At 36.9% G+C, this 13,425-nt stretch overlaps 1 protein-coding gene across 1 annotated transcript in view; it reads left to right on the forward strand.

Moving 5' to 3' along the window:
• The window catches only part of agbl4 (AGBL carboxypeptidase 4), a 503,648-nt gene extending 494,612 nt beyond the window's left edge, over positions 1-9,036 (forward strand). Inside the window, exons 12-13 of the mRNA XM_052095121.1 lie at positions 8,020-8,116; positions 8,499-9,036. Coding sequence (XP_051951081.1) covers positions 8,020-8,116; positions 8,499-8,586 — 185 coding nt within the window. The 3' untranslated portion in view covers positions 8,587-9,036. The remainder of the gene's footprint in view (positions 1-8,019; positions 8,117-8,498) is intronic.
• Positions 9,037-13,425: the final 4,389 nt, after the last annotated feature.

Consider the following 13,425-nt stretch of genomic DNA (forward strand, 5'->3'; position numbering starts at 1 on the left):
TTAAAAGGATTTACTGTATCATGAATGTTGGGGAAATGATTAAATTGAAAGGATGGAGTTTAAAATTAGATGTTCTGTCATCCATTATTGGCAGTTCTCAGTGAGAACTCACAAATATTCATTGGTTGGTACTTCAGATGGCTCCGTCTTCAATGTTTTCCAGTGTGACTTAAGTTCAAGAAACTTTTAATGGTCATGAAGGAATGGATATGGCTTTCTCTCATGCTCTGTATCTGTGGAGCAGATTGTCTTGAGAGGTCATCAGATACGGACGTGTTCTGGTCTTTGAGAGATTTATGGCATGAAATGGGTTTGATTGTGTGGGACAGTCGGATGAAGCCCATGGCCAATCCAGTCAGTGTACCTCTGCATTGCTCTTAAAGCCAATACTTCAGACCAGAGTGCTTATCTCAGCCCTTCTGCCCATGGTCATCTCCTGCCTATTAACACTACAACAGAGCCATCTCTGATGGGGAAAATGGCAGCGAGTGCTCTGCCAAGTGTCATCGTGTGAGTTGCAGGCTGTCTAGATGCGTGTGTGTGTGTGTGTGTGAGCGTGTATTTATCACTTTGTGGGGACCAAATGTCCCCATAAGGATAGTAAAACCCAAAATTTTTGACCTTGTGGGGACATTTTGCCCATGAGGAAAACAGCTTATAAATCATACTAAATTATGTTTTTTGAAAATGTAAAAATGCAGAAAGTTTTCTGTGAGGGTTAGGTTTAGGGGTAGGGTTAGGTTTAGGGGATAGAATATAAAGTTTGTACAGTATAAAAACTATTATGTCTATGGAAAGTCCCCATAAAACATGGAAACACAACTGTGTGTGTGTGTTTGTGTGTGTGTGTGTGTGTGTGTGTGTGTGTGTGAGAGAGAGTGTTCGTTTACATTGAGAAATGGATTTGATTAAATACATATGCATCCCGTGCCATTGGAAGCATTATTAAAATATGCTGCTCGGGTTACTGCCAAGAGCAGGGTTGGGCACATTTAAGAATTAAAGAATTGGCTCCCTTTTAATTTATGAGTTGGAATTTGAATTGATATATCCAATGCCCCAAAGGATGTTATATTGAAATTTAAGATAGAATGACAGGAAGTGGAAATTACTGATTTGCAGTTAAAAGAAATTCAATACTGTTAAAAAAATGTGTTTGCATCCAAAGATAATTACGTTAATTATGTATTTTTATGGTCTGATATGTATATTTTAGCCAGAATGCAGATGCTCAGGACATTTAAGTCTGACCTGGGTCATATACTATTCCTGCTCTCCCTCTCTCTATATGTATAGTATTATTTGTATTATATTATCTAATATATCTGAAAAGAGCCCATATGTTGTGTGTATTATTTATTCATGGGCAATTAATCCTAAAAAATTAAATGCATTATTAAAAGCTACATTTAAAGCCTTTCTTTGAATTTAATCCCATTTTATTTCCATTTTACTTCCTTAAATTTGAAAGGCATTCTCAATTCAATTCTGAATTGCACCAACACTGCCAGAGTTAAAGCCCAAGTTTTGCATCCCTCTCAAGCAGTTAACTTCTGTTTTGTCCTACAGAAGAGGGACAAAAGGTCCTTACTGGGCATTTAAGCATTGGGGAGACAATGCCTGCTTGCTTCATGTGCTCTTGTTTACTGTTTTAATTAGCATTGTTAATTGGCACTTTGTGACAGGCCTGTCACTCCGTTGTATTGATGCTAGTCTTGTCCCTAATTTGTCTGCTTGTTAGCACATGGCCAGATCCAGACCAGTGTGCCTTGCTCCTTGTCATTGGGGCATCATTGTCTGTTTGTCTGTTACGGAGGCTATGTGCAGATACACAACCTGGTAAACAAATTATTTGTTGGCCCATGGAAACGTCCATCTCCCTCTCATCTCATCAGCCCCTTGGAGACTCGTCCTTGAGTTGCAACAAAAATGACAATCGATCCAACGATCTGAGTGTATGCTGATCACATTAAAAACCTCACATGCACCAATGACACGGAATAAGAGTGCCATAAATCCGCAATGTGCTGAATCGCTGTATTTTCATTCGTGAACAGCGGCAAGAAAAAGCGTATAAACCCTTTGGAATTACCTGCATTTATGCATAAATTTGTCTTAAAATCTGGTTTGATCTTCATCTGTTACAATAATGAAAAAACTCAATCTGTTTGAACTAATAACACATCATTTATAGTATTGTTCTTGTACATATTGAATAGATCATTCAAACATTCACAGTGTAGGTTGGAAAAAGTATGTGAACCAGAAGTCAGGCAAACCTGGCATCCAATTAATGAAACGACATTGGAGGTATGGATTACAGCTACTTTGACTTATAAAAAGCACTCAAATATTTTGATATTGCTATTCACAAGAAGCATCTGCTGATGTGGACCATGCCTCACAAAAAAAATAAAAATCTCAGTGAATTGTTGCTTTGCATAAACCTGGAAAGCGTTACAAAGTCATCTCGAAAAGCTTAGATATTCATCTGTCCACAGTTAGACAAACTGTCTATAAATGGAGACGGTTTAGTACTGTGGCTGTTCTCCCTAGAAGTGGATGTCCAGCCAAGATGACTCAAAGGGCAGACCGCAGAATGCTCATTGAAGTAAAAAAAAGAACCCTAGCGTGACAGCTAAATACTTGAAGGAATCATTGGAACTGGATATCATCTCTGTTCATGAGTCTACTATAGGGAAAACATTAAACAGGCATGGTGTCCATGGCAGGACACCACGAAGGAAGCCGCTGCTTTCCAACAAAAATAATGAACTGTGCACATGAATTATGCCAAAGACAACCTTGACACTCCACAATGCTTCTGGGAAAATGTTTTGTGGACTGATGAAACTAAGGTTGAATTGTTGGAAGAACACCTATCATTATGTATGTCTTAAAAGGGCACTGCATACCAACTTTAAAACATCCCAACGGTGAAGTACAGTGAAGGGAGCATTATGATTTTGGGCTGTTTTACCGCTTCGGGACCTGGACTGCTTGCCATCATCATGGGAAAAATGAATTCCCAAGTTTATCAAGATATCCTACAGGATAGTAGAAGCTCAGTAGATGTTGGGTGATGCAGCAGGACAATGACTGTAAACACTGAAGTAAATCCACTACAGGATGGCTTAGAAAATCCACCTTTTGAGTGGCCCAGTCAGAGCCCAGACCTTAACCCAATAAACTGATCTCAAGAGAGCCATTCACTCAAGACATCCTAAGAGTGTTGGCTAGCTGTAGCAGTTCTGTAAGGATGAATGGTCCAAAATTCATTTTGAAAGTTGTGCAGGTCTAATCCGTGATTACCGGAAATGTTTGGTTGAGCTTATTGCAGCCAAAGGAGGATCTACCAGTTATTAAATCCAAGGGTTCACTTACTTTTTACACAGCACTGTGAACGTGTATTGGCCTGGGATTTGTTCAATAAAAACATGAAAGATTACAAGATGAGATAACATTTTATGACAAATTAATGCAGAAAACCAGATGATTCCAGGGTTTGCATATTTTTTCTTGCCACTGTATATAGAAGATATTCAAAAGATGAAATGAAACTTCATTATCATGGGTCTAGTTTACTTTTTCTTTTCAATACCCAAATACAATTAAATGTGGAAACTTTTTTACTTTTATTTAAGTATGTTTTTGTCAAGGTTCTGTGATTTTGAATTAGGTTTTTACACAGCACCCATAATGAATTATAATTTGTCTGTATTTTGTACACCCCTGTACATAATAATTATGCTGTAGACAGGTTGCACAGTAGCAGTTGATGTGCATTTATGATTATTTTTTACTTCTAACTTGTTTGGTTTCTCTTGGATCTAATTAAAGGTGAAACCTGATCTGTTTTGTTTTTTAAAATTGTGACTTCACTACACGTGATGCCTAACCTTCATGGGTCATTATTATGCAACGACTCTCATCTACTGTCCAGGTGGAATGGTGAAGGTTTTGGAAAATTCCACCCCTCCACAGGCCACTTCCCATGTTTCTGGCAGTATCTAGCATTTCCTCCTGCTTCCAGGTTGTTCCAGCCATTTTGGTTGCTGCTGGGCTGCGTCCAACAACCAATCAGAGAGCAGGAGAGTCTCGCTGCTGTGATGCTGATAAAGTCTTCCCCTCTTCCTCATCAGATTTTCTATCACATATTTCCTGTTATTAATGGGTATGATGTGACATCACAAGTAGAGAGGCCATCTGCACACGGCAGGGTCGTGGGTTATTTCGGCCAGGGCTCCGAGAGCACAAACACATGCTGGTTGGAAGAGTTACTGTTTATCAAGGGAAGCACAAAACTTGTACAAAGTCAGAGATGTTACGTATGAGAAAGATTTGTGGAGGCAAATGTGTTGATACTTCTGCCAGACTTCATAACACTAAAGGCATAAACTAGACTAAAAGTTCATAACTGAGGGGTCGTGAACCAGAAATGGGTTCTGATACGGTTTTGGATATCAGGGGAAAGCAATGCAAAATGCAAATTATAAAATGCAATATAATAGTGCTATATAAATAGGCTTATCAACTTCTGTCAAGCTCCACAGTATTTTGGTACAAATTCAACTGTCACTTCGTAGAAGCTTGCCAAATTAGGCAGATGCCAACATGGACCGGTTGCGTGACATCCCCGAAAACCATGAACAAAACTATGCAAGGTTAAGAATAAAAAAAAAGACCCATTATTAAATATGGGTTCACTTACAACAAGTGAACATTTGCACCATTTTCTTATTTTTTCATGCTCTGTGTTAATCAGTCATGTCAAGTTTAGAAAAATAACAGAAATGCCTTGTCATGCCATATCATCCTTTCAAAGTGAATCGTGCAATTTTCCCTTCCCGGTATCCAAAAATAGCAGTTATTTTTGGAGTGCTGCAGTGTTTGCTGCCCTGGCCAGATGGGGTGTGAAGACAAGGGTCATGGAGAGAGTTCCCATCAGCCTGCTGGGTGAGGAATTGAGCCCAGAATGACTCCTTACACTGCAGTGGTTGTCAAGGCCATAAGAGCAGGAGGGTGATGAAAAAACTGCTGGATCCAAGAGCTCAAATGGAGGAGTTTAAATATAGATGCTGTGACCTCACTGCTAATCAAGGTCAAGTTGAGGGCCTGTTTATTTAGCTGAGAAATGGTCATATTATACCTCACAAAAATCATTTTCTTACTCTGTTTTCTTGTCTTGTTTTCCAGGAAAAATGAAACATTCTTTAAGCAAGATATTAAGTCGTGTTTTAAGAGAAATCTAAAATAATTTATTATTATAAAATATTTGCCAATAAAGAAAAATTATTACTTGTTTTCTCATATTTAAAATTTAATTTTATTTTAAAAATGAACAATTAATTTTATTTTTCTTACCCCATTGACTCTTTTTTTTTTTTCGTAATAAATTGTCCTATTACACAACAACAACTGAAAATAATTTTCAGTTTTTTGTCTTGTTTTCCAGTAAAAATATCTAAACATCCTTTAAACAAAATATTAAGTCTTGTTTTAAGAGAAATCTAATGGTTTATGTTTCAAAATAATTTTTTTCCTTGTTTTAAGCATAAACCACAAATGTTTAAGACTTAATATTTTACTTCTCAAGTAAATATTCTTGTTTCAAGGATGACTTTTATTGGAAAACAAGCAAACAAAAATACAAAGTAATACAATTATTATTTCCAGTGTCCATTTGGAGATTGAATCAGTTATAAATAATGCAGTAATGAACAAGTAAATCAAAGTAGAAAATGTATTGAAATGTCATTTCGTGTGTGCGTACGTGTGCATGTGTATATCATTCATGCACGAGGCGTGACACAAAGTCCTTTGGTTGGCCTGTTCACATCAACGATAGATTGTTCATGAGTTAACTGCTTTGGATAATAGGATTCTAGCTGTGGCCTCTGGATTTATGTGGCCAGAAACATTTTTGACTGTTGGAAGAGATTGGAAAAATAAAAATAAAAAATGACTGAATTGCCTTCTACCTTGTTTTTCTTCCAGGGCTCTTGTTTCACTCAAACAGTTCTGTCAGTCAGACATGTCATCTCAGAACATCGGCAGAGGGCTGACAGCCAAAGGTGAAAAATAACACCTCTGTGTTCGTTCATCAACAGTGTGCGGCCTCTAAAGAGCGGCTCCGGTTCACCACAACACGCATTTCTAGAAAACGCTCCTTATCAGATCTTGATGGAACATTTATTCTAAGCCAGTGTCCTACAAGACAGAGATCTACCACTGTCTATAGCACACCATCAGACAGCATGCTCTAAATGAGGGGTTTTGCTTCAGGAATCCAACAAGGTACCAGAAGCATGTGACCTCTCTGCTAATCAAGGTCATGTTGAGGGCCTGTTTATTTTGCCGAAATTATGGTCATATTACACTGCACAAAAAAATTATATATTTTCATACTTGTTTTTTTTTGTCTTGTTTTCCAGTAAAAATACATCTTTTAAACAAGCTATTAAGTCTTGTTTTAAGAGAAGTCTAACAGGATTTATGTAGGTTTATGGTTAACAAATGTTTGCCAATAAAGAAAAATAATTAGTTTTCCCTTATTTAAAATTAAATGTAACAATTACCTTCACAGTTCAGATAGCTCACAAGTTTTAACAGAAGAATAATTAGTGCTTTTCTAAAATTATAAGCTTCGTTTCTGCTCTTAAACCCTTCAAATACTGGCTTTGTAACCGATGGGAAGCATTTTCTCCTCCCTTTTAAAAATGTAGAAGTCTATTTATTTGCTATCTGAGCTATGCACAATAATATGGATAGTTGTATTTTACCATTTGCATTTAGCAATTAGTTTTTTAATGCTGTCTGCAACCCTACCAGAACAGACCCGCAACCCAATAATTGAGAACTAAATCTAAATCATGCTGGATCATGCTTTTATTTAAAATCTTAAAATATATAGAGTTTAAGTGAAAGGATAATGATTATATATTTGACTAGTATGTGGTTATTGTGTGTGTTAAACGGCACCCACCATTTCAGCTGCATTGTAAGTGCCCTCAGCTCTTTAATGCAGTGCTTTTGGTAATTGATGTTCTCTGTAACGTGGGCATGGTGGAGGAAGGGCTTGTTGGGCGGGTTGTGGAGTAGATGCATGAATTTAAATAAAGCTCCATCTGTAAGTAACTGCAGGAATGAGATGCATTTTTTTTCCTTTTGGCTGACTTGACTGAGAGGCGTTTGATATATTCTCACGAGAAGCTGAGTGCTGGCTCGGCTGTCCCGCTTATTTACTCTCCACATTGCTCTGCTGGGTATTGGCCAGTTATTTACTGCAAATGGTCGCGTTGGTACGAGATGGGAGAAAATCAGTCTTACATTTATTTGTATATTTATTTTTCAATTAGTAGTGGCACATCTGAACAGAGATTTAGAGGTTCAGAGGAATCCCGCATTCTAACAGTGCTGGGCCTAGGAAGCAGTCTGATATTGCTTTGTTGTCGACTGTCTCTTTAGGAATACAGAGACTGGTTGCTGAAGTGGGCTCAAGGTGTTTGACTCTTATATGCTTGCACAGTGCTGATTTTACAATGACAAAAGACTATTGCCTTACAATTATGCATTTGGCAGACACTACAGCAACATATAGTTCATTCAAGCTATGCTTTATATCAGTACAGTGCATTCCCTGGGAATTGAACCCATTACTAGGGCCACGCTCTACCATTTAAGCTACAGGAATTAAGTGTAAATATTGTGGAACATCATTGTTCATTTAATTTTAGCAATTATTTCCTACATTTTATTTGCTATCTGCATTATAATCTGTATCATCCATCTGTCAACTTGTTCTCTTGGTATAGGTATCAACATTAGTCATTAAAAACACTCATATACTGTATATATATATATTGGTCGATCACTAGTAAGGATGTTTAATGAGGGTCATAGTACATTTAAATTTTCCCTGTAGAAATATTATCTGTGTGGTTTTATAGATGTGTGGTCACAGTATATTGCTCAGAGGTGTAAAGTGAGCTGCAAGGCCCCTTAATCTCCCTTTTACAGACATGAAGCTGGGTAGAAATGTGGCCCGGACCTTCCTGGATTACTACAAGCTCAACAACCTGATAGATGAGAGCAAGTTAACAGGACACATTAACAGGTGCATAATGGAATTACATGTTTCACAACAGGAAGCAAATGAAATGTCATCTACAGTGCTGGTTTTGTGTTCATTTTTGCTGTCATTATCCTCAGAGGCAACATGCACCATTTTATTTTTATAATAAATTATTTAAAACTATATCAATATTTAAATGAGGAGGCACCAGTGTCAGTCCTACTTAATCAGCAACTGTCCGTTGATATTTTGTAGACCTGTATCTTGATTTTTTTAACAAGTATTTAATCATTTTAATTAAAATAGTTTTAAGTAATTTTGTACCCCCAGAGGCCTCTGGTTGAGAACCAGTGTTCAATACTGTCTTAGAGGCACTATTTGCAATATATTTTATTCTGACGAAACACTCCGTTTTGTCTTTCAGCACATTTGAAGGAATGTCCAGCAGGCATCAAGGGAATAATACTGGAAATGGGAAGAATCAAGTGAAAGGTGACAGAAAATTCCATTGAGTCAGGGAATACTAAACACACAGGGACATGCATAAGGTATGCATCACTGCCTAGAATGTTCTAGCAGACATTGTGAACTACAATATTGTCAATCCGCCAGATATTTGTTGATGAGTTTTTACGCAATGATAGGACTCGACGACTGTGGATAAGTTCTCAGTATTAATTCTCACTTGTGAGATACAGCACAGAAAACACATCAACTGTAAATTATCCCTCCGGCTACATTTATTGTTTTTTTCAGTGCTTTGGTGAATACCAACTACTTTCTTTGCCTTGCTTTCTGGAGTTGCCTATTATGAGAACAGAAATTGTATTTCACTGAGCTGTACTCATTCTGATAAAGTGATTGCTTGTATTATATTTTATGAATGCTTTTAATTGTCATGATAGTCAGCTTAGTTGTTTGTTCAAATCTGAATGCTTGAAAATGGCTTAAATCTAAAGAAAATGGTCTGTAATGTTTTGTTATATTCATGCTTTGTGTTTATGAATTTCATTCTAATAAAGTATTTGATTTAAAAAATAAAAATAATAATATTTCTCCGGTGTCTTGTTGAGTGCTTATTTTGCAAAGCAGCAAAAGTAATTTTGAATTATGGTTAAGAAAATCCTTTTTAAATCCTTTCTTCATAATCTCAGGTCAATAAGCATCAACAAATTGTCTGTTGTTCACCAAAATATTAGGCAACACTTTCTATGAAGCCCATATTTATAATGCATTGTAAAGGCATTACACATTCATTATAATTCATTTCTGATGTCTTATAATATGCCTTATAATATATTATAACTTAAATAATTGTCATCACAATTATAATAAATTATAGTTGGGTATACATTATGTATTAAAACATGACCAACATCAGAGTTTATCTGCAGATGTTATTATCTGTTCATATTTGTGTTATTAGTTATGCTTTAAGTCACAAAATCAATGTCTTCTTTTAACCATCTGTTAGATATTTTAAGAGGTTATAAGACATGTCAAGTCAAGCTTCTAGGTTGCAACAGGGCTAAAATTCTCCTTTGATTTTATTTTCTCCCAAAACACTAACAGCAACAAAAACCACCGCAGTACTTTCCTTACCACCTGTTTGTCACTTTACATTGCAAAATAGACCTGATCAATGAGATCATTGCGTGCAATGTCTAAACTTTGATGTTGAGGTAATTTTATCTAATATTTAATCATTTTTCAAATTTATGTAGCTAATGAGAATCACTGAAATTATCACATACATTTTTAGATAAAATACTTCTTTAAAATTGTCTGTTTTGTTCAAGGTTATTAACTCAGTTTTTAATAACTGCTCAATAGAATTTGGATAGTATTTGGGGTAAACCCCCACCCCTGTTGCTGAACTCATCACTCCAACACCTTATACTTGAGTAATCATGCTAAATTGCTAATTTGGTAGTAGAAAATCACTTACCATTATATCACAGTTGACAATGGTAACACAGCTGAAAGATATTTGCTTTGTTAAATGAAGGTTAACATTGTCTTTGTGTTTGTTTTTGATTGGTCACAGTATGCAATAGACTGGCATGTCTTAAGGTCAATATTAGGTCAAAAATGGCAAAAAAAAAAAGAAGCTGTTTTCTCTAGAAACTCTTCAGTCAATCATTGTTTTGAGGAATGAAGGCTATACAATGCTTGAAATTGCCAAAACAAAAGATTTCATACAAAGGTGTACAGTATAGTCTTCAAAGGCAAAGGATACAAAGGTGTGCACTAATGTCTTCAAATACAAAGGACAACTGGCTCTAACAAGGACAGAAAGAGATGTGGAGGCCCAGATGTACAACATAACAAGAGAATAAGTACATGTCTCACATGTCCTCAGCTGACAGCTTCATTGAATTCTACCCGTTAAACACCAGTTTCATGTACAACAGTAAAGAGAAGACTCAGGGGTGCAGGCCTTATGGGAATAATTGCAAAGAAAAGGTCACTTTTGAAACAAAAAAACAAAAACAAAAAGTTAGAGTGGGCAAAGAAACAGACATAGATCAACAGATAATTGGAAAAGAGTGTTATGGATCTTAACCCCATTGAGCTTTTGTGGGATCAGCTAGACTGTAAGGTGCGTGAGAAGAGTCCGACAAGACAGCCACATCTATGGCAAGTGTTACAGGAAGTGTGGGGTGAAATGTCACATGAGTATCTGGACAAACTGACAGTTAGAATGCCAAGGATCTGCAAAGCTGTCACTGCTGCACATTGAGGATTTATTTGATGAGAACTCTTTGAAGTAGTTTAAGAATTTTTTTTTCAAATAATAATAGTAATTTTTCATGTTATTAATGTCCTGACTATACATTGTGATCAGTTGAATGCCACTTTGGTGAATAAAAGTACCAATTTATTTCCATAAGAGCAAAATCTGTACATTATTCCAAACTTTTGGCCACCAGTGTGTATATGTATATATATATATATATATATATGATCAAAACAACGTTCCTTTATTATTTCTTTTTACACAAATTAAGCTGGTCCATCAATATTCAACAAAACAAAATGCATTTTTTCAATCACTTCATGACCAGAAGAAGCTAATTTTCCTTAAAATACCCGATTGTACCCTACTGATATTCTTTCATATATTTGCAAGCTTAAATATGTATTTCCATTAGGTCTATGGCCTACGTTCCACTTAAATTACACCCTGTTGGGAAACATGGAACATTTCTATATCTTTTCAAATGTATTGCATTTACATGCATTATAACTATGAGCTTCATAGAAAGTGTTGCCAAATGTTATAATACAGATTTTGTGTAAGCCTGTAATATAGCGTTTCTAAACTATGTCGGATCTCTTCATACACAAACACAGTGTGAGGGGCTCAAATCCAAAATGGCTGAAGCTATACGTCAAGAAGGGAGTGAAAATCTGCATGAATATTTCAGGCCAGTCATTCGGAATAACTGAAGCAATCAGTCAGAAAAGGCAAAAACAAATGACTTACATTTTCGATGGTAGAGGAGAAGACAGTAAGAGCTAATGTGAATGAGAAAACACATCCATCTACAAAATCTTGACACACACACACACACAGGTAATGGTGCTGTCATACCTAAAAAGCCTTTGTGCTTATAAAGAGCTTCACTTTCCCACTGCCTTGTCATTTGAACCAGAGTTTTGACCCATTGCTTATGCTTGGCTGACCTCACTGCCACAAACACATCCTAATTGTTCATAGGCTGCTGAGAACTGTTTGCATTTCCCTGCTTATACATTGACATGGTCCATTCCTCTGCTCAAGTTAACTGGCCTCACTGAGTCATTGTGAGGTCTGTCTCTTAGCAATAGCAATCGTATGGTTCACTTAGAGGGCAGCTTCATGCATTGGGCATCATTATAAGCAGCTTTAAACTGAAATTTAGCTATCTTTATATCCAGAGCACACCACTATGTCCACACCACTTTTAGAAATCCCTGTATTTGTTCCTTATAATTTTTGAGAGATAGGCTTTAAATGTGTGCCAGGGGCATAGATTCCAGGGGGAATATTTCCATTGATCAGTATACCATGATCAATGGAAATATGTAAATGCTTCACCATGGGAAGAAGGCAGGCCGGCTGAGGCAGTGTGATGCTCTGGGCAATGTTCTGCTGGGAAAACTTGGGTCCTGGCCCATCCCACCTATCTAAAGATTGTTGCAGACCACGTACACCTCTTCATCGCAATTGTATACACCTTCAGAGGTCTTGTGGAGTCCATATGCCTCGACGCGTCAGAGCTGTTTTGGCAGCACGAGGGGGACCTACATGATATTAGGCAGGTGGATTTAATGTTGTGGCTTATTGGTGTAATTATATATATATATATATATATATATATGTTTTTTAAAAACGTGAAACCAGCATGGACACAAACATTTTATTTTTGCATACTTGACATGATTTAAACTTGATTTTTAAAAGATTTCTAATTGTATCACGTCAGACAACCTTATTTGTCAATGACCCAGTTTAAGTTATAGCTTCTGAATATGTTCAGGCTACTATTTTTTTTTTTTACAGTAAATACCATTGTCTGTTCAGGAGAATGTATAGTTCTATTGATCTACTTAAAGGTGGGGTATGTGATTTGCAAAACGGCCGGCAGATTTTGAAAATACACAACTCATAAGGTCCTACCTTCTCTCCTCCAACGCTGGCCCTGACTCCACCCATTCGAAAAACATGGACGCGCAATCATGCACGAGCAAAAACTCAGATGCGCGAGAGCGAGCCAGGCTAGCATAGGTTGGAGTTTCTGCATGAAGTCACCATTTACCTGCTAAGACCGTCAACATGGCACAACATTCAGCGTTAAGTTGCACCAGATATTATTAACATTCAACAGTCACATAAATCATTAGTATTGTTAGAAAATTGATGTTTTTGAAATGTAAATATATATTGTATAAATATAAAATATATAAAAATATATTGGACGTCCTGGTTGTCACCGAAGTTTATGGCTAAATATAGGGCTGACCGATATAACGTTATCAGATGAGATTGTTATGCGCATCTCGTCAGTAAAGCACATAACATAAAGTGCATTCATTGATTAGTAAATCGCCATCAGCTGCTTTCAGGTGGAGCGGCGTATACTACACAGAGCCGTAGTTCACTAACAAGCTGGGCCGTGATAATGAAGGGTAAATTGCCCAGCTTGTCAGTGATGAACTACAGCTCTGTGTAGTAAATGCCGCTCCATCTGAAAGCAGCTGATGACGAACGGGACACGCGCGCCAGGGTGGTGGGGGGAGGGGGGCATGGTACGACCGTTTGATTGACACATTTTCTGTCCAATGATTCTAGATGGTCTTGAAAA

This window comes from Xyrauchen texanus, chromosome 27 (genome assembly GCF_025860055.1).
Source record: "Xyrauchen texanus isolate HMW12.3.18 chromosome 27, RBS_HiC_50CHRs, whole genome shotgun sequence".
Classification (NCBI taxonomy): domain Eukaryota; kingdom Metazoa; phylum Chordata; class Actinopteri; order Cypriniformes; family Catostomidae; genus Xyrauchen; species Xyrauchen texanus.